The sequence below is a fragment of the Mytilus trossulus genome, chromosome 7 (genome assembly GCF_036588685.1).
Source record: "Mytilus trossulus isolate FHL-02 chromosome 7, PNRI_Mtr1.1.1.hap1, whole genome shotgun sequence".
NCBI lineage: Eukaryota > Metazoa > Mollusca > Bivalvia > Mytilida > Mytilidae > Mytilus > Mytilus trossulus.
In genome coordinates, this window is record NC_086379.1 from 59,665,816 (window position 1) to 59,689,392 (window position 23,577).

A 23,577-nucleotide genomic window follows, 5' to 3' on the forward strand; every position below is an offset into this window, starting at 1 on the left:
TCACGGTTAAGCTAGTAAGCAAGATAACCAAAGATATTAACTTTACCTTCACAGTCAATGCAATCAGCTGTAATACTGTTGGCATGCCATCCTTAGCTACTGATATTCAAGCTTGAACATGAAAACGTGACCTGGTCATCAAAGCACAAACTTGATGACATATTTAACAGACAAAATTTTACATTCTTATATTTAAGATCATTTAACAATTCGATAAATTTTCTCGAGGAAGATAAATTTGAAATAATTAAAAATTGCCATGATCACTAGAGCATAGGTTCAATTTTATGTGACAAAGGTAAAATAGACAGGTATTTTTAAAACCAAACCATCCATCATGTTTAGCTCTAAAGAAAAGATATAATCTGCCCAATGGCACATGCAAATAAGGCAAATGCCAGGAAGCAAAGGTCTTATCATATGCATTACCCATGCCCAATTTTATTTAACTACTAGTATGTGGAATTTATTACAATCTCTTGATAATCATAAGCATCACTCATACCCAATTCTAATTACTTTTGTGGAATTTGTTCTACTTTCCCTTGAAAAACACATTCATCACCCATACACAATTTTGATAACCTATGTAAAAGATATTTCACTTACAATTGAAAATCACAAGCATCACCCGTACATGTGCTTATCTTCTTTTGTATTTATTCACAACCTGTTTTAGACTCCTGGCTATTGAGAGACATTTTGTTGAGACATTTGTCTTTGTTCAATGTTGAAGCCTGTATATTGACCTCTCTCACATTTTTGGTTATTTTTGTGGTTGGTTTGGTTTTTCATAGCTGTTAACCATATATTTCCTCTAGTTTGTACAGTAGTTCTAGAACTTTGAAGTTATTGTGATGAAAACTATTGAAGCAGTTGTTGACTGCATTTCTCTAATCAAGAGCCAAACACTATAACATTTTCTCAATATGGTTCAGTTTTATTGTACAAGATTTAATCTTAATTATCAGAACACATTTAATGGTGTTTGGAAAAGGAACACAAAATTTAGTACCTGCATATGTCATGAGTTAACATCGTTACATGTTATTACACGAACACCTTATAACTGGTTCAGTTGAAAGTAATGCTTATTTATTTATTATATATCCAGAAAAAAAATTGTGCAACAGGTTAGGTGCAGGCCCATAGCCAGGAATTTCCAAAGGGGCCTAAAAAAATCGACTTTAACAGTCACAATTTCGAAGATAGCATTGACTTTCACAGTCATTATTTGTTTTCAAGGGGGGGGGGGGGGTGTTCTTCCAACCCCCCTGGCTACAGGTATGGGGTGGATGACATTTCTAACTGTTGTAATATAAATTATCAGATTACTTGGTCAAAGAAATCTTTATAACCTCCTATTGACACATGTTTTTGCATTTTTAAAAAGTAATATCTGGTAGAAAACTGACACACAGGAGAAAATTACCGAATTTTACACAACTTTACATTCAATTCTCATACAGCCTCTCAGATAGATCACAGCTAAATGAAATGAAAAAAAAACCCAATTAACAACACTGGCCATTTTATTTTGATCAACAGAAACTAGTAGATATATAATCATAACATTTTTTTTAATTGACAAATTTATATACAATTAATAACACTAATATTATGTAAACTCTTAGATTGAATATGATAACCATCATTAAAGCTTTATAGCATTACTTTCAAAGACATTTTTTTCTATTGATCTATTTCCATGTAGAGTCAGGGATGAAAATAAGATTAATAATAAATCATTTATAAATCAATAGTTTTCACAACAATTTCCGTCAAGCTATAAGGTGGAAGATGAATACTGTATGTAATAGCAATAATACTGGGACTTGAAAAAGATTTTGTATTTCTATAGTATTTATCATCTTGGTGAAAGTTCTACAAAGACTCCATTATCTGCTCTCATTATAATTTCTCCTATAGCACACATTTCTTCTCTTTTCTGTGTTGCTTTAACATTATACCTCCTTAAAATGGAGGAAATCATTGCCTTCTCCTCTAACATAGCAAACTTTTGACCTGTAAAGAAATAAATAAAATAATTATCAAAAACAGTTTGATTTGCTTTACTAATGTCCAGTGGCAAACATTTCATGCATAACCCAAACAAAAAAAACATTAAACATAGGTTTAGTGGTTATGTTCTGCAAAATGGGTTTGACGTGGATGAAGGGTGGGATATTGTTATTGCCACTGGAAAAGAATATATGTTGGTTAAAGTGAGAAACTTTGCAACATGTCACACTGTCACAAGGTACTCAAAGTAAAGGTAATTTAATATGCAGAGATTATGACCTTCTCCCTAAAAAAGGCATCAAGTTTAATGTTTGACCTGACTTGGCAGCAAATCCAGTACAGCAAGAAATCTCTCCTTGGTGGGTCTCATTGAGGTCTAAGCCTGACGCTGGATTGCCGTTTTTTTGTAAGCGTGACATGTGAAAGTCAAATAATTGTGTCATGAAAACGGGAAATGACAAAAAAATAGAATTGCTTATGTATATAGTGTGAGCGGGAAACAGGAATTTGACGAAACAGTAAGCAGGATTTGGGATCAGAACCCCCCCCCCCCCCCCCCCCATGAGACCCCCGCTTTGAATGAGTTTAACTACAATAACAAAGAAATCCAGGTATGACCATATTTCTATTCTCTAAATCAACCTAAGGTTCAACTCTTAGATTTGAAAACCAACCATACTGCGGTACATATATGCATATGACACTTCAAGTTGCAATCATCTTTCCACAATTATATGCACAAAGAGCTGACAATTAAGAATGTTTTCAAACCCTGACTTATAAACAGAATAAATGAATTACATGACAGACTGATCAAATAATCTTTTTGGTCATTACTACTCCATTATAAAGTATTTCAGGAGTCTTATATAGAATATATTGTTTTAAAGAAAAATGTACATTTCATAAAACAACCAACTTACCAATGCAGTTTCTTGGTCCAGCAGAAAAAGGTACATAGCAGTATGGATGACGGTTTTTGATATTCTCTTGTAAAAATCTGTCTGGATCAAATTTTTCAGGATTTGGAAAATACTTAGGATCCATATGCAAAGCAAATGTTACTAATATGCATGTTGTTCCTTGAGGTATAGTTACATCATCTATAAAAAAAATACCGGTAAGTAAAATGAGAATGATAAATCTACAGAATAATAGCCTTCAGATTTTGATAAAACATGAGTCTGTCCAAAAATTCTTTATTTGGTCAAATATGTAAATTTCTACATGTAAACGATAGCTTAGTGATATCTAAGTGACCTTGCTGTACTAAAATATCAAAATTTAAGCAAATGAATCATTTATAAATCAAATAAGCATAATTGTTAAAGGCTTATAATAAATTTATTACTTTTGAAATTTCAGGGGCCTTAACAAGAAGAGTGTCCTATATTTCCGAAAACAACTTCATAAATGGTAGTTAAAAGAAAGAGTGTGAAATGTTTAATTTTTATATCGTGACATCCAACAATATCATGTTTGGGCAATTTTTGAAATACCATAACATGGAAACCATTTTAAAAGAAAATCATCCTTAACAACTTATCAGGTGGATTACAAGATGGTACATATTTTATAACCAGATGCTCCGCAGGGCGTAGCTTTATACGACCGCAGAGGTTGAACCCTGAACGGTTGGGGCAAGTATGGACACAACATTCAAGCTGGATTCCGCTCTAAATTTGGATTGTGATTAAATAGTTGACACAGCATAGGTTTCTGACACAGAATGAATGTATTCAAATGAACATAAAATTTTTGTTTCCTCTTAGAGCAATTCACTTTGCTGTTGATTATTAATCCTCTCAAAAAAATGTTTGAAGAAATTTTCTTTTTATTTATGAAATTTCAAATGAGAAAAATTGAACTCAATTTTTTAATCACATCCCCCTTTCCCTTATTCCAAAACTAATTTCAATTAAAATATTCTAATGGAGTTTGCAACAATTACTACTCATTTAAATACATCATAAAATATTAAGATGTAAAAAAACTGCTTGTTATCACTGAATGGTAAAGATTATTTAAATTTATCAGATGGTAGTAAAAAGTGAATATACATTGTATATTGTATATAACAAAGATTTAAGTTGATTCTGGACAAAGAAAGATAACTCCAATTAAAAAAAATTCTTGCAGATATTTCTTGCTTACTATACTGGACAAAGAAAGATAACTCTTAATTAAAAAAAATTTAGCTATTTCACAATATTGTGAAATTAGATATTTCTTGCCATTGCACAATATTGTGCAATTGAAAAGACTTGCTATTGCACAATACTTAATATAATAATTTTAGATCCTGATTTGGACCAACTTGAAAACTGGGCCCATAATCAAAAATCTAAGTACATGTTTAGATTCAGCATATCAAAGAGGCACAAGAATTTAATTTTTGTTAAAATCAAACTAAGTTTAATTTTGGACCCTTTTGCACTTTAATTTAGACCAATTTTAAAACTGGACCAAAAATTAAGAATCTACATACACAGTTAAATTTGGCATATCAAAGAACCCCAATTATTCAATTTTTGATGAAATCAAACAATGTTTAATTTTGGACCTCGATTTGGGCCAACTTGAAAACTGGGCCAATAATCAAAAATCTAAGTACATTTTTAGATTCAGCATATCAAAGAACCCCAAGGTTTCAATTTTTGTTAAAATCAAACTAAGTTTAATTTTGGACCCTTTGGACCTTAATGTAGACCAATTTGAAAACGGGACCAAAAATTAAGAATCTACATACACAGTTAGATTCGGCATATTAAAGAACCCCACTTATTCAATTTTGATGAAATCAAACAAAGTTTAATTTCGGACCCTTTGGGCCCCTTTTTCCTTAACTGTTGGGACCAAAACTCCCAAAATCAATACCAACCTTTCTTTTATAGTCATAAACCTTGTGTGTAAATTTCATAGATTTCTATTTACTTATACTAACGCTATGGTGCGAAAACCAAGAAAAATGCTTATTTGGGTCCCTTTTTGGCCCCTAATTCCTAAACTGTTGGGACCGAAACTCCCAAAATCAATACCAACCTTCCTTTTGTGGTCATAAACATTGTGTTTAAATTTCATTGATTTCTATTTACTTTAACTAAGGTTATTGTGCGAAAACCAAGAATAATGCTTATTTGGGCCCTTTTTTGGCCCCTAATTCCTAAACTGTTGAAACCAAAACTCCAAAAATCAATCCCAACCTTTCTTTTGTGGTCATAAACCTTGTGTCAAAATTTCATAGATTTCTATTAACTTAAACTAAAGTTATAGTGCGAAAACCAAGAAAATGCTTATTTGGGCCCTTTTTGGCCCCTAATTCCTAAAATGTTGGGACCAAAACTCCCAAAATCAATACCAGCCTTCCTTTTATGGTCATAAACCTTGTGTTAAAATTTCCTAGATTTCTATTCACTTTTACTAAAGTTAGAGTGCGAAAACTAAAAGTATTCGGATGACGACGACGACGACGACGACGCCAACGTGATAGCAATATACGACGAAAATTTTTTAAAAATTTGCGGTCGTATAAAAAATGGGTGAGAAGTTAGTGAATTAATCATAGGAGATTGAATTGGTCGATTACTAAGTATATATATATATACACATTCAATAAATGACTTAAAGAACATTGGGCTAAACATTAAACCTTTAAAACTGTATAATTATATATAATTTTACCTATGACTAGATCTTCTGTTGTTGTTCTTCCAAAAAATGGAACGGAGGGGAACAATCTAAGTCCTTCCTAGAATAATAATAACTAAATTAATGGGAGATAACTTAATCTTCACCAAAAAATTACTAAAATAATTGGAGATTACTCATCTTTTTCAACATTAGTAAATGAAAGCAAAATTCCAAATCATTCACAGGATGTGTTCAAAAATATTGTTAGATAAATAATACAATTTTAATTTGATAAGAAAATTCTATGAATTATAATTTTATGAAATATTCTACAGTCCTTATAAAGAGATAAGTGTCTTTCATTTATGTCAAACTCTTAATCGAAATGTTTAGAATTTAAACGATAATGAAACTACCCAGGTTAGTTTCCTTTATATTTGCAGCAGTATACTTTAATGAAAATTCAAAGACTATGTGAGTTATTTTTCTGTAAATTCAATATTAAGTCTTATAACAAAGAAGGACATTCATTAGCTGTATTTGACATCATATCACATAATATGTGAAACTATACAAACACAGTCACCTCTCAAAGTAACAAATGGAATAGTAATTTCAAGACCTTCATTCCATGTTCCATACATGTGATGGACTGTGAAACTCAGATCAGGAGATTTGGAAATTTTGGTCAGGAGATTAGGACTCAGATCAGGAGGTTTTTTATCGACATAAATTTTGTCGTAAATGTAACCATATGAAGTAGAAATTGTGTTTTTTCTACAAATTGTAATATGTTTAAAGTACCCTTATTGCCTTTCTATTTGAATAAAATAAAATATTAAGAAGAATCTGTTTCCTGTTTAGTTTTGTTTTGTTTTTGATAAATGATTGTTCACTGCTTGCAAATAAATCATTATATTTATCTATCTTATCTGTATAGATTTTTATTCATGTCTCCATCTCCTTATCATTGGTAAATGTATAGACAAATAAGAAAGAAATAAGCTCTACATGTTTGTTTGCAACATCATATATTAATTTAAAAAATAACAAACACTAACAGTAGCATGGCTTTTAAGCATTATGAAAGTCTTATTTGTAGAAAACTTAATAAAATGTTTTGCTATTTCAAGCTTACACAATAAAATCTTATATATTCTAACATCTACAATTCTCAAACCAAAGGTTTTATAATCCCAAATTAAACTAACTAGAAATTTATTAGTCTAAATGTACATATTGTATATTCTAATCACATAAATGATAAACAGATTTATAATATAAACTTCAATTTAATCCTTGATAGGAGGTCTAGATTGCTAAAATAATTTTTAAATTTATATTTTTTTATTTGTCCCAAAACATTTAAATGCATTTAATCAACATCCATTTATGATTATTTGATTAAAATATTAATCATTTATAGTCTTTTTACAATTTACATTTTTAAAAGCAAAATAACTGAAAACAGGATAAAACAAAGGGAAGTAACAAAAATGTATTTCAATATTCCCAATACACATCGTTTTTATAACACAACGGCAGTTAGCCAGAGGTAAACATTGTTGATTACCAGTATGTTTGACACCCCAGCTGTCAAGTGAAGCCAATTTATTATACATCTTCTTTGATGTACAGGTAAAATTTAACACAGGTGTCAATTACACCCGTACAGTAGTAAGAAATGATCAAATATGGCGTCTGAAAATTTTCATTCATGAAATATTTCATACACGGGAGTTTTTTCTCCTGAACGGGAGGACGGGAGGAGACCCCTGAAAACGGGAGTTTTGTACTCCCGTCGGGAGGTTCACATGTATGATGTTCGCTTGTTCAGTGACAACTTTTTGTTTGTTTGAAATTTCATAGATTACCTTAGTTTTCTTACTATTGCACATAATATAGATTTAGTCAATGAAACCTTCTGTAAGGGAGTCATATTTAGCACCAACTGATCAAAATGTATATTTCAAACAGACTATTTGTTGGCAAATATTAAGTATGACAATATTAGTCAGTGAAAGCATTTGGAAAGGGGACATCTTTTGCCTAGTTCAAAATTAAGTGAAAAGGCAATGTACTGGCTTGTTTGTTTATGATTTATGTAAGTGAAAAGGCAATGTACTGGCTTGTTTGTTTATGATTTATGTAAGTGAAAAGGCAATGTACTGGCTTGTTTGTTTATGATTTATGTAAGTGAAAAGGCAATGTACTGGCTTGTTTGTTTATGATTTATGTAAGTGAAAAGGCAATGTACTGGCTTGTTTGTTTATGATTTATGTAAGTGAAAAGGCAATGTACTGGCTTGTTTGTTTATGATTTATGTAAGTGAAAAGACAATGTACTGGCTTGTTTGTTTATGATTTATATAAGTTATATTAGATCTTGTATATTAGACACGATCCTCAGTTAGAACAATACACCTTATTGCTATTTAGTCCATTCCGGGAAAACAGTCATTTATACAACTTCCTGTTTAGGTCACCGGCCGAAAAATGGAGGTCATCAGTAGTGAGCTGAGGGAGAAAAAACTTTAGAAAGTGATCATCTAAAAACTTTGATATACCCGGTAGTATAATCCATTTTTTTCAAAATTAAAATTAAAGTAAAAAAATATTTTGTTTGAAGTATTTACGGTAGTTTAAACCGGTCTCAGTAAAATGTATCATGCATGGTGAATTGTTTAAACAGGGTCCCAGATAGCTTCAACTGGATGAAAAAGTTGTGTAATTTTAGAACTTATCCGGAATGGAATAAATAGCGATTAGGTGTATTTTACAGGAAATGTGGCCCCTAGTTAGGCATTGACAAAAAAACATTGTTAAATTGTGCATTCCTTGACTATTTTGCTCAAGTTACTATAGTTACCTTTATAACACATTCTAAGTACTTCAATGATTTCAAGTCTTTCATGGTTGCTCTCCTGTTACTGTCACCTATAAATGTTTTGTTTCATTAATTTCACTGTGGTGTGACTGTGGGACATATTTTATTCAAGTTCAATAACAAGTATCTGACTAAATCAAGAAATATGCAAAATTTATAACTTTTGAAATAAAATATTAAGGTGCAAAAGAAATCATTAAAAAAAAAATACATCTGTTTTTTTCATGAACTTTACATTTGTTTCCCCCTCTGAATCAGCTTTCATCCAACTGTTAATTAACATGGCCATTATAACCAAAACTGAACAGACTTAGCGTATGTATGTTGTTTCGTAGTGCTTTGCTAAAACTTCAAAATTTGGTTCAGGCATACTCATGTTTTTCAAAGAAATTTGTTTAGATGAACTTTTAAATTTTACATACCAAAAACCTCATCTAATTCCTTGTGAACCTTTGCCTGCACTTCAGGATGTGCACCAATCAGATGCATTGTAAAACTCATGGCTGCTGCTGTTGTGTCATGACCCTGAAATAAACCAATCAAAATGCATTTTAGACCATTACACAATACCATGGTAGACACAATCCATCAATACTTATCATCATGTTTGAAAATAATTATCAATGTACATTCTTTTCAATTTTTGATTATTTACCTTTGACCACTGAATAACACTTTGAGAAATGAAAAGGATTCACAAGGAAAAACAATATCCATTTGGTTGCTTTTTATTTTTTAATATCTGTAAGTATAAACTTACAGATATTCAAAGAGGAATTAACTGATAGATTATTTATTGATTGTTGGTTGCTTAATGTCCAGCGACAAATATTTCATGCATGTTCAGGACAATATAGATTAGATTACTTGTCACATGTAATTGTCCTGTTTCAAATTCCTAAAGTCTTAAATTTTGTTTCATGGTCTAAGTGCACATGTTAATTTTACCTCAAACATGAATGTATCAACTTCTTCTCTGATATCCAAAAATGACAAACTTTCACCTTCAACTGTAGAACAAAGCAGCATGTCTAGAAATGCCAAACGTTTTTCCCGACTTATGTATGATGTTTCATCATCGTCATGGTTCTTTAGAATATCCTCCATTGTCAACCCATCTGCTTTTTTCTTTGAAAATTCTTCACTTTTTTCTGTTATAACCTGTTCCAAATTTTAAAAGGTCATTACAAAGGTATAAAAAGTTTTAGAACTAATCTAGTTTTTATAAGTGTGGCTAAATCTTACATTAGTTATCAATAATGTGACACTATCAATTGCATTAATTTTTCTCTTAGATTACTTCAATACAGGAAACAAACAAGAATGTGTCCCCAGTACACAGATGCCCCATCCTGCACTATCATTTTCTACGTTCAGTGAAACGTGGTATTGGGGTCAAAACTCTTAATTTGGCATTAGAAAGATCATATCATAGGAAACATGTGTACTAAGTTTCAAGTTGATTGGACTTCCACTTCTTCAAAAACTACGGTTAAATACCTTGACTAAAAACTTTAACCTGAAGCGGGACAGACGGGTGGACGAAAGGACAAACAGACCAGAAAACATAATGCCCCTCTATTATCATAGGTGGGGCATAAAAATACAAAAAAAACCAAAATGTTGAAAGATGAAAACATATTTAATCCCTTAAATTATAGTACAGATATTTAGCGACACCATGGAAGACAGAATGAAGGTTCAGAATCATGATATACTAAACAACAATACATGCTGCATGGTAATTTTGTTTTTCCTGTAAGTCTAGAAAATAAAATGTGATATGATTGCCAATGAGACAACTCTTCACAAGATACCAAATGACACAAAAAATTATAGCTATGAGTCACCTTACAGACATCAACAATGAGCAAACCCTATTCCACATAGTCACCTATAAAAGGCCCAAAAATCACAAGTGTTAAACTATTCAAACAAGAAAACTAACGGCATAATTAATGTACAAAAAAAATGAACAAAAAACAAATATGTAACACAGCAACAACCAACTACTACTGAATTACAGGGATCTGACTTGGGAGAGAATGTGGGTTCCTTTTATGGCATGTTTATGAAATGAACAATTCAATCAGAAATTCCCAGATTTGAGGTTCAACATTATAAATAAATCTGACCTTTCCTGTAAAACCATGTAGAATTTTGAGTAATTTGTCATGTTCTTTGCCTGCTCCTATTGTATTAAAAAGAAAATCAGGCCAATACCATGGAGATCTCTGTCTTGTTAAAATAAGCTCTGTTATTCTGCAATAAAAATAATATAAAGGTAGATTAATAATGGATTTATATAAAGTTATTCTATACATAAATAAAATAGTCCACAGGGTGCAACTAGATAAGACAGTAGAGGTTGAATCCTAAACAGTTGGGGCATGTAAAGACACCATAAAATCATGTAACTTAACACTGACCTATTTTCCATGAAAATGAGGTAAAGGCCAGTTGAAACCTAGTAGAAGACAGACATTTCCTCCTTATAATTATACCATACACCAAATATTGTTTGTCTAAAGTATTTATGTCTTCCTTCTGCAATATAAAGCTTAAAACAAATAGTTAAAGTACTGGTATCGTCCTGATAAGCATCCCTGATGTCTTGCATTCAACAACTGACCTTCCTAGAAGATGAGACAAGAAATATACTTCAAGAAATTTGTGCTGATAACTTGATGGCAGATCTTAAGTGCAGGTACTCTTTTATTCCATGACATGTATAAGGACTTTTTTTTGTCAATATACAAACTGAGAAAGAGATGAATTGAACGGTATTCGGAACTTACTTGTAAACAGCTTTGACATAATCTGAATCATCATCATTCTGTGCATTGATCGTTCTTCCCATGGCCGTCTCTATAACAAAAGAATGTAACATTTAAGGAATTGCTTTTTTCCCTGAAAAAATAACTAATGTGAATGTAAGGTATTTTGGATTCTGTTGGAATCAACAACAGGTTTCATATCATCCTCACTGTTAAATATGCAAATTGACTCAAAACTAATCATTAGCAACTGAAAGACTGAGTGAAAGTATTCTTGATTTTACATGAAATGAATGTTCATTATGTGATCAGATGTTGATTACCAGTACTCATGTATTATCACACAGAACAGTTACAATATCTTCTTCATCTTGTTTGTTTGTAAAGGATAAACAGGCTATGTAATTCAAAGACAATGTAATTATTAAACATACCACATATGATATCCAAGGCACACAAAGTTATATCATTGAAGATATTAAAAGATCCATTCTTCCACTTTCCTTCCAGTTTATTCATCATTACATCAATTTGATCATTAAAGACACCCATGAAATCATTTAAAATCTTGAAGTGAAAAGTTGGTGTCAGCATTCTTCTTCTGGTCTTCCATTTTGTTCCAGTACTGAAATATATAGAAAGAAATTCAATTTTGTCAATAACACTAAACTATAATGCTTTAAAGATTTTTCTGAAGTTTGTCTCGTTGAAATCTTGTTTGGGAATTATTTTCCAAACATGTGATACAAGTAGAAAATATCAATGAGTATAAAAAATATTATAATCAAACTAAACTCTGAAAAAAATTGTATTCTTGCAAAATTCTACAACACTGTCATCGTACAGTTTTAGTTTATTGGACAAACGTTCTCAACATACTGAATATTTCAAAACATCATTGAAACCTTTAAAAATCTATATATACATTTTGTATTACCTTTTTCCTTTCCCTTACCTTGTTAATAAGCCTGTTCCTAACCAAGGATGAAGAAATCTATATTCTGATGCCTTGTCTATATGTTTACTACTGTTCAATAATATCTAAAATTAAACAGTTACAGAAATTATAAATTAAATTGGTATTATTCTAGTAGGTTTTTCTATATAAACTGGATTTTGAATAAAAATGCGTATTCACCTTCAATTGATAGTCACTGCGCTAAACGCCACTCTATTAGATGTAATGTAATGATAAAATGTTTGATGTACAATTGGCTTTGGTAAATATTTTTCGTTAAATAAATTGTTTTTCCTCAGAATATGGAATAAAACAATTACTATCTTTTGTTTCAGTAAATATGCGGTTTAATTGACTGTTAAAAAAAAGGTATTCACAGTGGCTGTCTTAATTTTTCTAATTATATTTCTATGCACACAACACATGTTTAATAATAACTTATATTTTGTGGTAATATGCATTATTATAAGTTTCAATTCATTTGGTTGAGACAAACTAAAGTTAGAAAACAGAAAATTATTTTGTGAACGTACACGACAGATGGATAAATGGTACGGAGAATGGTAACACTGAATAACCCATTTGCATATTTTGTAGCGGCATGTGCATTAAAAAAGATGGGAAACAGTATCATTGGGTGTTGAAGGCTCAGTTTTTCTTCAATACATAAACTAGTCTTAGAGAAGTTTAAAATGCTTGAACGATCACTTCACAACCAAATATCTTCTACAGGAGTAATGAAAATTAATGAAAATTTGTGTTGGTGACATTATGAGAATTTCAGTTTTGTTTTAGTTTCAGCAGGGGATTAATAGTAACACTCACTAAATCTAAGTACAAGTATATGTTATAGGTACAATACAGAACATAAATTGTACATGACACTGTGTTTACAGTACCTCACAAAATTCAGGCTTGTAAACTAAGATCAGAGGTAAACCCTCGTACAACCAAAGTCTGAATATTCCTTTTTGTCTGTAGTCTTCACAAAATGTCTGCAACTGTTGATAGAATTCTGAAAGAAATACACGTCATCATTTGGGAATTATATTACAAATGTACCTCACAGTATTCTGCTTTGTAAATTCCAACCAATGGAATTCCTTCAAATAACCAAAGTCTGACAATTCCAGATTCCCTATAATCCTCACACCATTGCTGCAATTGATTATAAAACTCTGCAAGATAAGTTTAAAAGCAAATAAGCAGGTGCCCCAAGATCAAATGATAAACCATTACTGTGCACCAACAAAATGGTATACTGTGGATTCATTTTTATCGTTAGATACCAATTTTTTGTGGATTTTGTTGGTAAAACAGGTTAACTATGCCTTTGGCTGTTGTCTGATCTATGGTCGAGTTGTTGTCACTTTAACACATTCCCCATTTCCATTCTCAATTTTATGAAATTAAATGATCAACAAATGAACATTTTTCTTTAGGCTTGAGTGTAGACTTCAGCAAAATCACAAAATTAAAAAGCCAGGAATATGCAAGTTTTCCTTAATCCATTAAAATTGGTACCCACGAAAAGAAATGAATCCACAGTATTTAAGACATTTTATCAGAAGCAAGTGCAATAGCTCTGAAGAAAAGCATACATTAGAAGTACCCATAAGCTAATAAAATTGTGTCAAATATGAATGTTAATTGTACCATAACTGTAGAATAAGCCGACTTCCAAGAAAATTGTCAAAATCAATATCAAGTTTTTCTTCAATAATCACAACAACAGTATTAAGATTGTAATAATTTGATCCAAGCATACAAGAGCTTTTATTTATCTGATGTTCAAAGTCCCATAACTCTGGAATGATATCATTTTTTCAATTGCACAAAGAGTAATGTTCACCAATTAAAACAGTTATATTAAATTTCCATTGAACCAACACGCTGCCAACCCTCCCCCAATCAGCCTCATGATATTTTTACTTCATAAGGTACTGCAAAAAATTAATTGTAATCTGAACCATAGGCACTTTGGGACAGGAAAATTTTAAAAAGAAATTATCTATATCAAATACAACAGTAACTGCAGTGAATAAGTAAACTTGGAATTGATCGTAAATAGCAGACAAGTTAATTGTATGATATATAATACACAAAATCACATACACAATTGAAATTAACAGAAAAAATAATAACAGAATTTGAGGAAAAGAGGGAGGGCTTAAAGGAAATTGTACTTGTTCAGTACCTGCATCATTACTATTTGTATACCAGTTGTATGGGCCTTGCCAATTATTGTAATTGTGTTTGTGCCAATAAAATATTTGTATTTGTATTTGTAAACAAATATATAAATTAATTATTGAAAGTCCTGGATTTAAATTTATTGAGATGCTAACACAATTAAATTACTTTAGCTCTTAGTTAACTTGGTTAGCCTTGTACAATCTTCATTTTGATATTATGAACCTTATGAAAAATCTAAAGAATGCAAGAGAGTTCCAACTTTAGGTAAAGCACATTGCATCTACATTAGGACTTATATATAGTGGTGTTGTAAGCATTAGTTAGTAGTACATGTATTTATGAAGGCATGTTATATTTAGAATATGACAAAACTTGAAACAAATTGTTCACCTTGTCCTAGATTTTAACCTTTATATATGTACCTTTTCTATCTGTCTTCAACAGTAAAGCATTTCCAAGGACAGGAACAGCAGGTGGTCCAGGGAACTTATTTAATTCTTTCCTTAGTTTTCCATATTGCATGTACCATATAACTGCCAAAACAAGTGTGGCCACTCCAACTATCAGTAGAGCAGCTACCATTTTGACCAAGTAAACAAAACTAAGTCACATGGTTAGCTTACAAATATTTACAGATAAGGGGGTTATCTCAAAGGTATTAATCATCATTATTATAACAAGTGTTACCAACTAATAGAGACATTTTCAGATGTCCATTTATACTACCCATTACAGACTTTTGATATTATTGATAAAAAATAATATTAAATGTAGATTTCTGTATATGTTCTTTCAATATCAACAAATGAGGGTCCGGATGGTGGATCTTCATTTCTTTATTTTTTTAGGGTCATTTTTCTATTTTGCTTCATTCACTATTTTTGCCAATTATTCTCTATTCAGGGGCATAGGAGTATACTGAAAAAGTGTGTGTGTGTGTAATAGGGGCAAACTTTATTGGGTGCCTAGTAAAAAAGACCCCGTCCCCTAAAAAAAAGAGAAAAAAACCACTTTTTAAGTCTTGAAGTAAGCCAATTTTTCATTTTCCTTTTTTCATTTGCCAAAAAAAAAAAGTTGCCCAAAAGAGAGATGGGTGAAAACCAGTAAGAAAGGTGTTGTTAAAATAATGTCAGAGATAGAATTAGTAAAGCCCCCCCTTCATAAAAGATAAATACAGAGATTTTTTTTGAGTATCCCTCCAAATACTGGCTTGTATTGTATAGTTTTGAAAAATTGCATTAAGTTCTCTAATGATAACATTTTAAGACACTCTTTGGAACTGTGCAGTGCTCCTTGACTAATTGTTCAAATAAGACATTGGTTATATTTCAGGGTGACTATGCAGTATGGGTTTTACTCATTGTTGAAGGCTGTACAGTGACCTATAGTTGTTGATTGAGTGGACACCTTGATCAAGATATTTGACACAGTTTGCCACTCGAAGAGTACAACACATTTACAAAGGGCATCTCTTTGGGTGTGCATCCTGTATAGATATGCAGTAAAAATCCCTTCAGAATTAGGATGGAAATCTTATGCCTTGTGAAGAAAATCTCCACTCCTGTACTTTCTACATGTTAAAGTACAGTTGTAAATTAACAACTCTTTGTCTGTTCAAGGTGAAATTCTTGCAACTGTAAGCATAACTTTCAAGTTGACCCACTTTGCAGAGGCTATTTTAAAATCAATTGTAAGTTCTTCTCGTCTTGAATATGCATGAAATATATTCCACTGTACGAAGCAAACAATAAGCAATCAATCAAACCTGTTTTTCATCAAGTTCAGAAAATTTCTAATTTAAAGAATCCAATACCTTTAGTGGTAGGTATGCTGAAATGACGGTTAATTTGAAGCCACCAAAAATTCAAACTTACTGTGTTTTGTGGTAATAAGCATTGTGTATAAGTTTCATAACATTTGGTTGAGGCAAACTTAAGGGAACAGAAACTAACATTTGTTTTATATTTTCATTTATAAAGGGGCATTTCTCTACAACAGTTAGAGTGACGCTACCAAAACTTTAACTTGATCTATATTTTGTGGTTATAAACATTTTGTGTAAATTTCATAACATTTGGTTGAGGAAAACTTAAGTTAAGAGAATTGAAACTAAAATTTTTGCAATTTTTCCATTTATAAAGGGGCATAACTCTAGAACAATTGAAGTGACACCACCAAAATTAAAACTTGATCTGTGTTTTGTGTAAAAGTTTATAACATTTGGTTGAGGAAAACTCAAGTTAGAGAACGCAAACCATTTTGGGAAGTAAGTACATACGTAAAGACAAGTGTAAAAGTGAATGCCTCTCTGCCACAGCTGGGGCATAAAAAGTCATAAAACAAGGCTTTTATATTGATTAATTATTTACTAGTAACAGTCAATAACAGTGTTGTCATCTTCATCTTCATGGTCATGTGACCCAGCATAAAGTAAAATATCGTCCAATAAAGAGATAGGATTTCTATCATACTCATCACAAGTTTGTGAAAATGTTGCCAATTTCTGGTCAATATCTACAGAGAGTAGCCAGTCAAGCAGGTCTTTTTCATCTTTATTTCTTTGTTCAAAACTTATGTCTTGGTTTAATGTCAAGTCAAACTTCTGCTTTTTACAATTTGAACAATTTTCCTCCACAGAATCTTTGTCAAAGACCATATCTGTTAACAGATTGTTTTGTTCAATAAAATGTTTTAAATCCTTTGTTGTGTTCAAAGCTTTTTGTATAACACTTCTGTCAAAGTCATCAGCCAATGAGAATAAAGATCTAAGACATCCTGAAGTTACCAGACACTCTATTTTTGATTTTGTTCCATTCTTCTTTAACCCGCTATCAGAAGAAATTGAAGATGAATTATTTTCAACAGTGTATGTAGGCAATGTCACTTGCTGATTATCACATTCATATAGTTCTTTGTTTATATACTGATTCCAGAAATCTAAAACTTTAAGTTTGACCTCCCAGTCAAAATCTTTGGTCATGACATTAGACATTAATTTTAGTATAGACAATCTACTATTGCTGGAAAGAACTGAGTTATTTCCCCATAATTTTGTGATGCAATCTACAGCTGATCTTCTTACAAATGCTTCAGTGTCTGTTGAACATAAAATCTCAATCCTTGATGTTACAGTGTCCTAAAAATAAACATTCATAACTATTTAAAGAACAGAACAATTCTTGCCAGTCATTCCAGTTAAAAAAAATTCTAATTCAAATCGAAATACTCATCCATTTAAATGCATTTTTTTTTTTAAATTCAAATGGAAATACTCATATAAATGCATTCTTTTAATTCTGAGTACTTTTGCCAAAATATTTACCTTAAAAGTTAAAGATTGAGGTAAAAAATATGCTTACCATTCTTCTTTTTTTCATCTGATTTTTGCAAAAGTAGTTATGTAATAATGAAAATATTTTCATTTAGAAAATTCTTTATAAAAACCCACAAAATTCAAACCGGCTGTTTCAATAGAAACTACTATCTTAAATATCTACGCTTAGAGTACATCCATAAATGTATAGATTTTAAGGAATACATACATGGTCTATGTCCAAAACCTTTAAGAGATGATTTTGCAGTTCCTGATGAAGTATGATGTCTGCTAAACAGTCAACTGCTGTAGATCTAACATAACCTTCAGAATCTGTAAGACACTGCCATACTGAGTTATCTAACTTGTTCTCTTTGAACCATGCTATTACATCTGTATTATCTGTAATTGAAATATGAAAATAAATTAAATTCTATAATAAAAGCTACCTTCAACACTATCAAGGCAAAGTATTACTTATCTGATTAAACAATATTGATTTAGAACAATTCTTGAATATTGAGATTATTCATTGCCTTTTTTTTCATTTGACATTTTTAGCATCAATCATTATTTTATATTCGATTCTGAAATCTGCAATAAATAATTCATTTTAAATCTGGAAACAATGTTTCTTTAAGATATGATTTACAAGCTTCACATCATCTTTGAGACAGTCCACAAAGTATGATTTTGAGTTGGTAAATAGTAAAATAGTAAAATAGGTGAAATCAAATCTTTAAGTTCAATGCAAACTGTGAAATATATCAGATTCTAATATACTAGCTTTAAAATGGACAATGGAATATTTTTTACTTTCAATGATTTAAAATATCCCAAATGCCTCTCTCTATTGATGAAAAATATTTTTACCTTTAAAACTTCTCAGAACTTTCTGTATGAATGAGAGAGTAGCTTCCCTTGATTCCCACGATATTCCACATAAGTGTTTCTGTAAGGCAAAGACTAACTTTGGCATCTGATCAATGGAGAAAATCCTCTGGTTTAAGATGCTTGGGAGAAATTGATGAATGACATCTAAACACTTTGTATAGGTCTGAAAAAAATTCCTCAACAAATACGAATTGTGAATCATTATTAGTCATTCTTAGCAAGTTTGTACTTTTCAAAGACTCAAAGACAGATTTATCATTTTTTTTATTCTCAGTTTTTCACTAAGATTTATCTCAGTACTTGATTGATTTCCTGACCATTTTTTGATTTTGCTATCGTTACGTCATAAAAAAATACCTGATTACTACTGTAGTTAATAAATGGGAAAAATTCAAGATAAATCAAGATAATGATACTTAGTAATGATACTAAAGAACATTTGATAAAATCTTCACCTTGTTCATAAGATCAGTAAAATGGAAAATGAGAGTCTTATCCTGACATCAAGAATTAAATATGAAAATTGTATGCTTACAAGAACCCTTTGGGAATTAAGTCCAAAAGGCAAAACACTGATGATAAAAACATTCCTTATGTTGCATTGCAGGAAGATTAAGATTAGTTTCTTTCCCTTCATTTCAACACCTTCATATATAAAAAGAAGTTATCCATTGTATGTGAATTTACTTCCTTCATTTTTTTAACCTTTGGGAAATGAATTATTGACAACCCAAATCACTTAGTCTGATATTGTCCAAATCACTTAGTCTGATATTGTCCACCTAAAAAAGGTTAGTCCTTTCTTTATATATATAAATAATTAACATGGAAAGCTTTTGATTTTGAATTCAGTTACATTTTATTTTTAATAGGGTGAACCAAAGCCTCTGCTAAAATGAACCAAATCAGTAAATTGAAATAGTAAGATTATGATTAAGAGCTTAGAAGTGAAAGGAAAGGAAAAGATCACAAATCAATTTTAACCAATAATACTTAGTGCCTGTCTAAAATCCAGGGTCTTCAGTTTTATTTGTAATTCATTACTTAGATCATTGGTTTTCCATTTGGTTTTAAAACTAAGTTGTTTTCCATTTGGTTTTAAAACTAAGTCTTAAAAAGCTAATGTTGTGTTAGTTTATGTTATTGTCATCTCCCAGGCCCTATTTTGACCTTTCTTGTAAATGGATCTTTCATTGTAAACTATCAAAATACATTTTTGCCTTTATTTGATTTGTTCTATTCTAATATTGTGAACCAAAATCTTCGCGAAGGTCATTTTCTTACTGTTAATTGATTAATGATAGCAAATAATCTAAAAATCTGTTAAAAAAACTTACAACATTATCCACTGTGGAATTCTCACAAGTTTTGATCACCGCAGACAAAATTCTACCACTGTATGACAACCAAGCATCTGAAAATATAAAATAGTCTAATTAAGCATTTCAAGAAAGACTGGTAAAAGTATCTAATATGTATGAAGCCTGTTTGGCATGAAATCAATGCTCTATCTAAAAATGAATTCCACCATTCTAACACAATCTTGTATCTTCAAGGAGAGTTAAAATAATCATAATAATAAATTACCTTTGATTTAATGTTTTTTTTCTTCAATAATCTTATAAGGACATTTAAAACTATATTACTGTCAAAGTTGGTCTATTAAAAATTGTGATAAAAATGGACTGATGCAAACTATACAATGAACTCAAACTAATGACTTCCACACTTAGTCTTTTGTACCAGAATGAGAAAAATATCAAGAATATGTGTCTTAAGGACACCATGCCACACTCAAACTTTCACATTTCCATGTTCAATTTTCTCTAAACCCTAATTTTGCATTTTTGGACATGACAATGAACATATATATTAAATTCAACTTGATGTGACATACACTTTGGAACCAAATTTCATCTAATAGGGAACAAACAGAAAAACCAGAAGGACAATGGTAGAAAGGTATAGCACATCTCAGTAAAAGGTACCTTTGTTAAACATTTGTAAGCATTTCTGTTGTATTTTACTACTGCCATATATATAGCCCTGGATGTCTGGTGATTGACTTGATCTGTTGTCTTCTACTGTCATTTCAAAACATATCATTACCATATCTTTTATATGTTGGTCCTGAAACAGAAAATATAATCTGAACTTTCTACTATATATAAATGCTATCAACAGTGCAAGCTCTGTGAAACTCTTTCCACTGCAAGTATTTTGGCTCTCCAATTATATCTTCACCCAATTTTTGTTGTAATATAGTGAGGATTGATATATTTGCCCAATAATTTTAAAAGATTTAATTTTGAGCTAATAGGAAGTCAACATTTGAAGAAAATTAGGACATTCACAGAGTTGGGCATACTCAGAAAAAGTTTGATCCTATATATCAAGTAGCTATGATTTGTAATTTATGAGAGTAATATGATACACTGACAAGCACATGTAACTTCTAGAAATAAGACAAGTATATTCACCCACTCCTTATGAGCAGGGGTATAATAAGCCTTTAATGTGTTCAGATTTTAAAAACTTAAAGATATATATATATGTTTTCTCTTTCAAAAGATTTTTATTTGCATTTCATGTTCTCATCTTTAATTCTAAACCACTTTCATTTGGTAAACACATGGTACTTGTAATACTGTCATGAATAATAATAATAATAATAATAATTCTTTATTTAAAGAGGGTTACACAGTTAACTATAAAGCTAGGATCCTGAACTCTGGACCCTGCCATGTATTTATTTAAAATACATGTAGATGTAAATTTAACTTTTTTTTTTTGCATCATTCTGAAACTTTCTACTTAATGGTTTAATAATTACTCTATGTCAGATACAGGAGTAAACTAAAGGAAACTTTCATTTGAAGTTGATCTGAAGAAATTCGATGTTTCTTACAAGAGAATAATTTACTAATATTCATAATAAGTCTGATAGTGAGATATTAATCTTTCTGCCCAATGACTATTGGAGAAAGAGAGCCTTACTTCATATGAATAAATCAGTTTCTCAAGACTTGAACAAATAAAGTAATTTCCAACTTGTCTACTCTCAAGAGAATATGTAGCTAAGCTGGTTACTTCTAACTTAGAATAAAGTAATTATGGTAGGGTTGGGAAATATTATTAGGTATTATTGTAAATCACATTTTAAGATAATGTCCCTGAACTATCATAAAAATTAAATTAAATCAAGAACATCAGACATATGCTAGACAGAAACTTCAGAAAATAAAGGACCTTTTTACATAATATAAAGTATCAAAGTGTTCTCCTTTGAATTATGAGACTTTTATCATAACAATAGTTAACTTCATCACAGGTGAGACATGTAAAGAAAACATTATATCAACCAAAAAATATGGACAATAAAAAAATATGAGGATGTGTCTTCGGGCCACAAATACCCCTGCTTGTTAATATGTTAGTGTATTGAAATGAAAATAAACAGCTGCGCCATGAGCGCATGATACGCCCGACGTCTTATGTGGAAGTTATATGCAATAATCATAAATAGTTTCTGAGAAAGTTTTAAGCAATAACCATATATAGTTTTTGAGACACGGCGGGAAACCCCCCACCCTGTTTTTTTTTTTACAAAAAACTAAATATCACTAAAATAAAATTTTGAATCAAAATCAAAAAGTATACAGATCTTTAGATTAATATAACAAAGAAGTGTGTAAAGTTTTAAGCAATAATCATAAATTATTTTTGAGATACGGCACAACATGTCCCCCCCCCCCTTTCTTATAAAATACTCAATCACTCAAAAATGAAATTTTTAATCATCATCAAAAAGTATCCAGATCTTAAGGTTAATATAACAAAGACATGTGTAAAGTTTTAAGCAATAATCATAAATTATTTTTGAGATACGGCACAACATGTCCCCCCCCCCCCCCCCCCCCCTTTCTTATAAAATACTCAATCACTCAAAAATGAAATTTTTAATCATCATCAAAAAGTATCCAGATCTTAAGGTTAATATAACAAAGACATGTGTAAAGTTTGTAGCAATAATCATAAATCAAAATTTTGACGGGCGTATAAAAATCAGCAATTTTGATATTTGTAAAGGGGCATAACTCATGAATGGTTAAATCTATGCCACACAATTTTAAGCTGTATCTATTTTTGTGTGGTTGGTAATAAGCATTGTGTATAAGCATGATAAGTTTTAAACATTTGGTTGAGGAAAACTCAAGTTTGAGACTGGAATTTTTTTTATGCTTATTTTGATATTTAAAAAGGGGCATAATTCATGAACAGTAAAAGTGATGCTATCCAATTTTTAACTTTATCTGTGTCTTGTGGGTGGTAATAAACATTGTGTATAAGTTTTATAACATTTGATTGATGTTAATTAAAGTTAGAGAAGGGAAACAAAATAATTAGCAATTTTTATATTTATCAAGGAGCATAACTGACATAAATAGTAAAAGTGATGCCACCCAATTTTCAACTCTATCAATCAGTGTATTGAGGTTGGTAATGAGCATTTTTTCTTGGTTTTATAACATTTTGTTGTGGCTAACTAAAGTAAGGAAGGCTGGGACTGATGGATAAAGCTAAACACTTAACAAGCTAAATGCCTCAACTCCAGCAGATAACAAAGTTCATTAAAAACTCCCAGCAAGGTATCTTGTACATGGTCTGTAACATTTAGATATTTGACAGTCTCACAAATTACTAGAAGACATACTGTCAACGTGATTTTGTTAGAGGATGAAAAAGGCAATTATTTCCTGAAAATAATTATAGATTGTCACGTTCATCAGTTAATTTGTGTTTTTCTGAAAACATTGGGCAGGAATTTTCCACAAATCTTTTGTTATGGAATCCTAATTAGACAGTTTATAATGGTGCTCTAGTCTATAAAATACAAACGT

At 30.8% G+C, this 23,577-nt stretch overlaps 2 protein-coding genes across 3 annotated transcripts in view; both read right to left on the minus strand.

Annotated features, from left to right (window-relative positions):
* Positions 1-1,641: 1,641 nt before the first annotated feature.
* On the minus strand, positions 1,642-15,146 carry LOC134725443 (cytochrome P450 4V2-like). 2 transcript variants are annotated; one of them, XM_063589260.1, is made up of 12 exons: positions 14,892-15,146; positions 13,336-13,451; positions 12,271-12,356; positions 11,750-11,940; positions 11,337-11,406; positions 10,674-10,800; positions 9,487-9,699; positions 8,961-9,063; positions 8,521-8,588; positions 5,704-5,770; positions 2,946-3,125; positions 1,642-2,025 (listed from the first exon to the last, which is right to left on the minus strand). In XM_063589260.1, the coding sequence occupies exons 1-12, from the start codon at positions 15,049-15,051 to the stop codon at positions 1,868-1,870; spliced, it is 1,539 nt and encodes a 512-aa protein (XP_063445330.1). In that variant the 5' UTR covers positions 15,052-15,146; the 3' UTR covers positions 1,642-1,867. The 2 variants fall into 2 exon arrangements, with proteins under 2 accessions (XP_063445330.1, XP_063445329.1); XM_063589259.1 differs by lacking the exon at positions 13,336-13,451 and adding an exon at positions 13,173-13,288 and having other exon boundaries at positions 14,892-15,144.
* A 1,592-nt stretch (positions 15,147-16,738) lies between these two features.
* LOC134725444 (BRCA1-associated ATM activator 1-like) overlaps positions 16,739-23,577 on the minus strand; it is a 39,428-nt gene continuing 32,589 nt past the window's right edge. The window contains exons 6-10 of the mRNA XM_063589261.1: positions 20,665-20,806; positions 20,014-20,090; positions 18,656-18,839; positions 18,012-18,184; positions 16,739-17,605 (exon numbers count right to left, since the gene is read on the minus strand). Coding sequence (XP_063445331.1) covers positions 16,838-17,605; positions 18,012-18,184; positions 18,656-18,839; positions 20,014-20,090; positions 20,665-20,806 — 1,344 coding nt within the window. The 3' untranslated portion in view covers positions 16,739-16,837. The remainder of the gene's footprint in view (positions 17,606-18,011; positions 18,185-18,655; positions 18,840-20,013; positions 20,091-20,664; positions 20,807-23,577) is intronic.

Excerpts from the sequence above, each read along its gene's own strand:
- LOC134725443 (XM_063589260.1), bottom strand. The coding sequence starts at position 15,051 with ATGGTAGCTGCTCTACTGATAGTTGGAGTGGCCACACTTGTTTTGGCA. Across the intron at positions 12,357-13,335 it reads ACAAAGCAGAATACTGTGAG|ATATTATTGAACAGTAGTAA; the intron begins GTACATTTGTAA and ends GTTTAATTTTAG. Across the intron at positions 11,941-12,270 it reads GGAACAGGCTTATTAACAAG|TACTGGAACAAAATGGAAGA; the intron begins GTAAGGGAAAGG and ends TATATATTTCAG.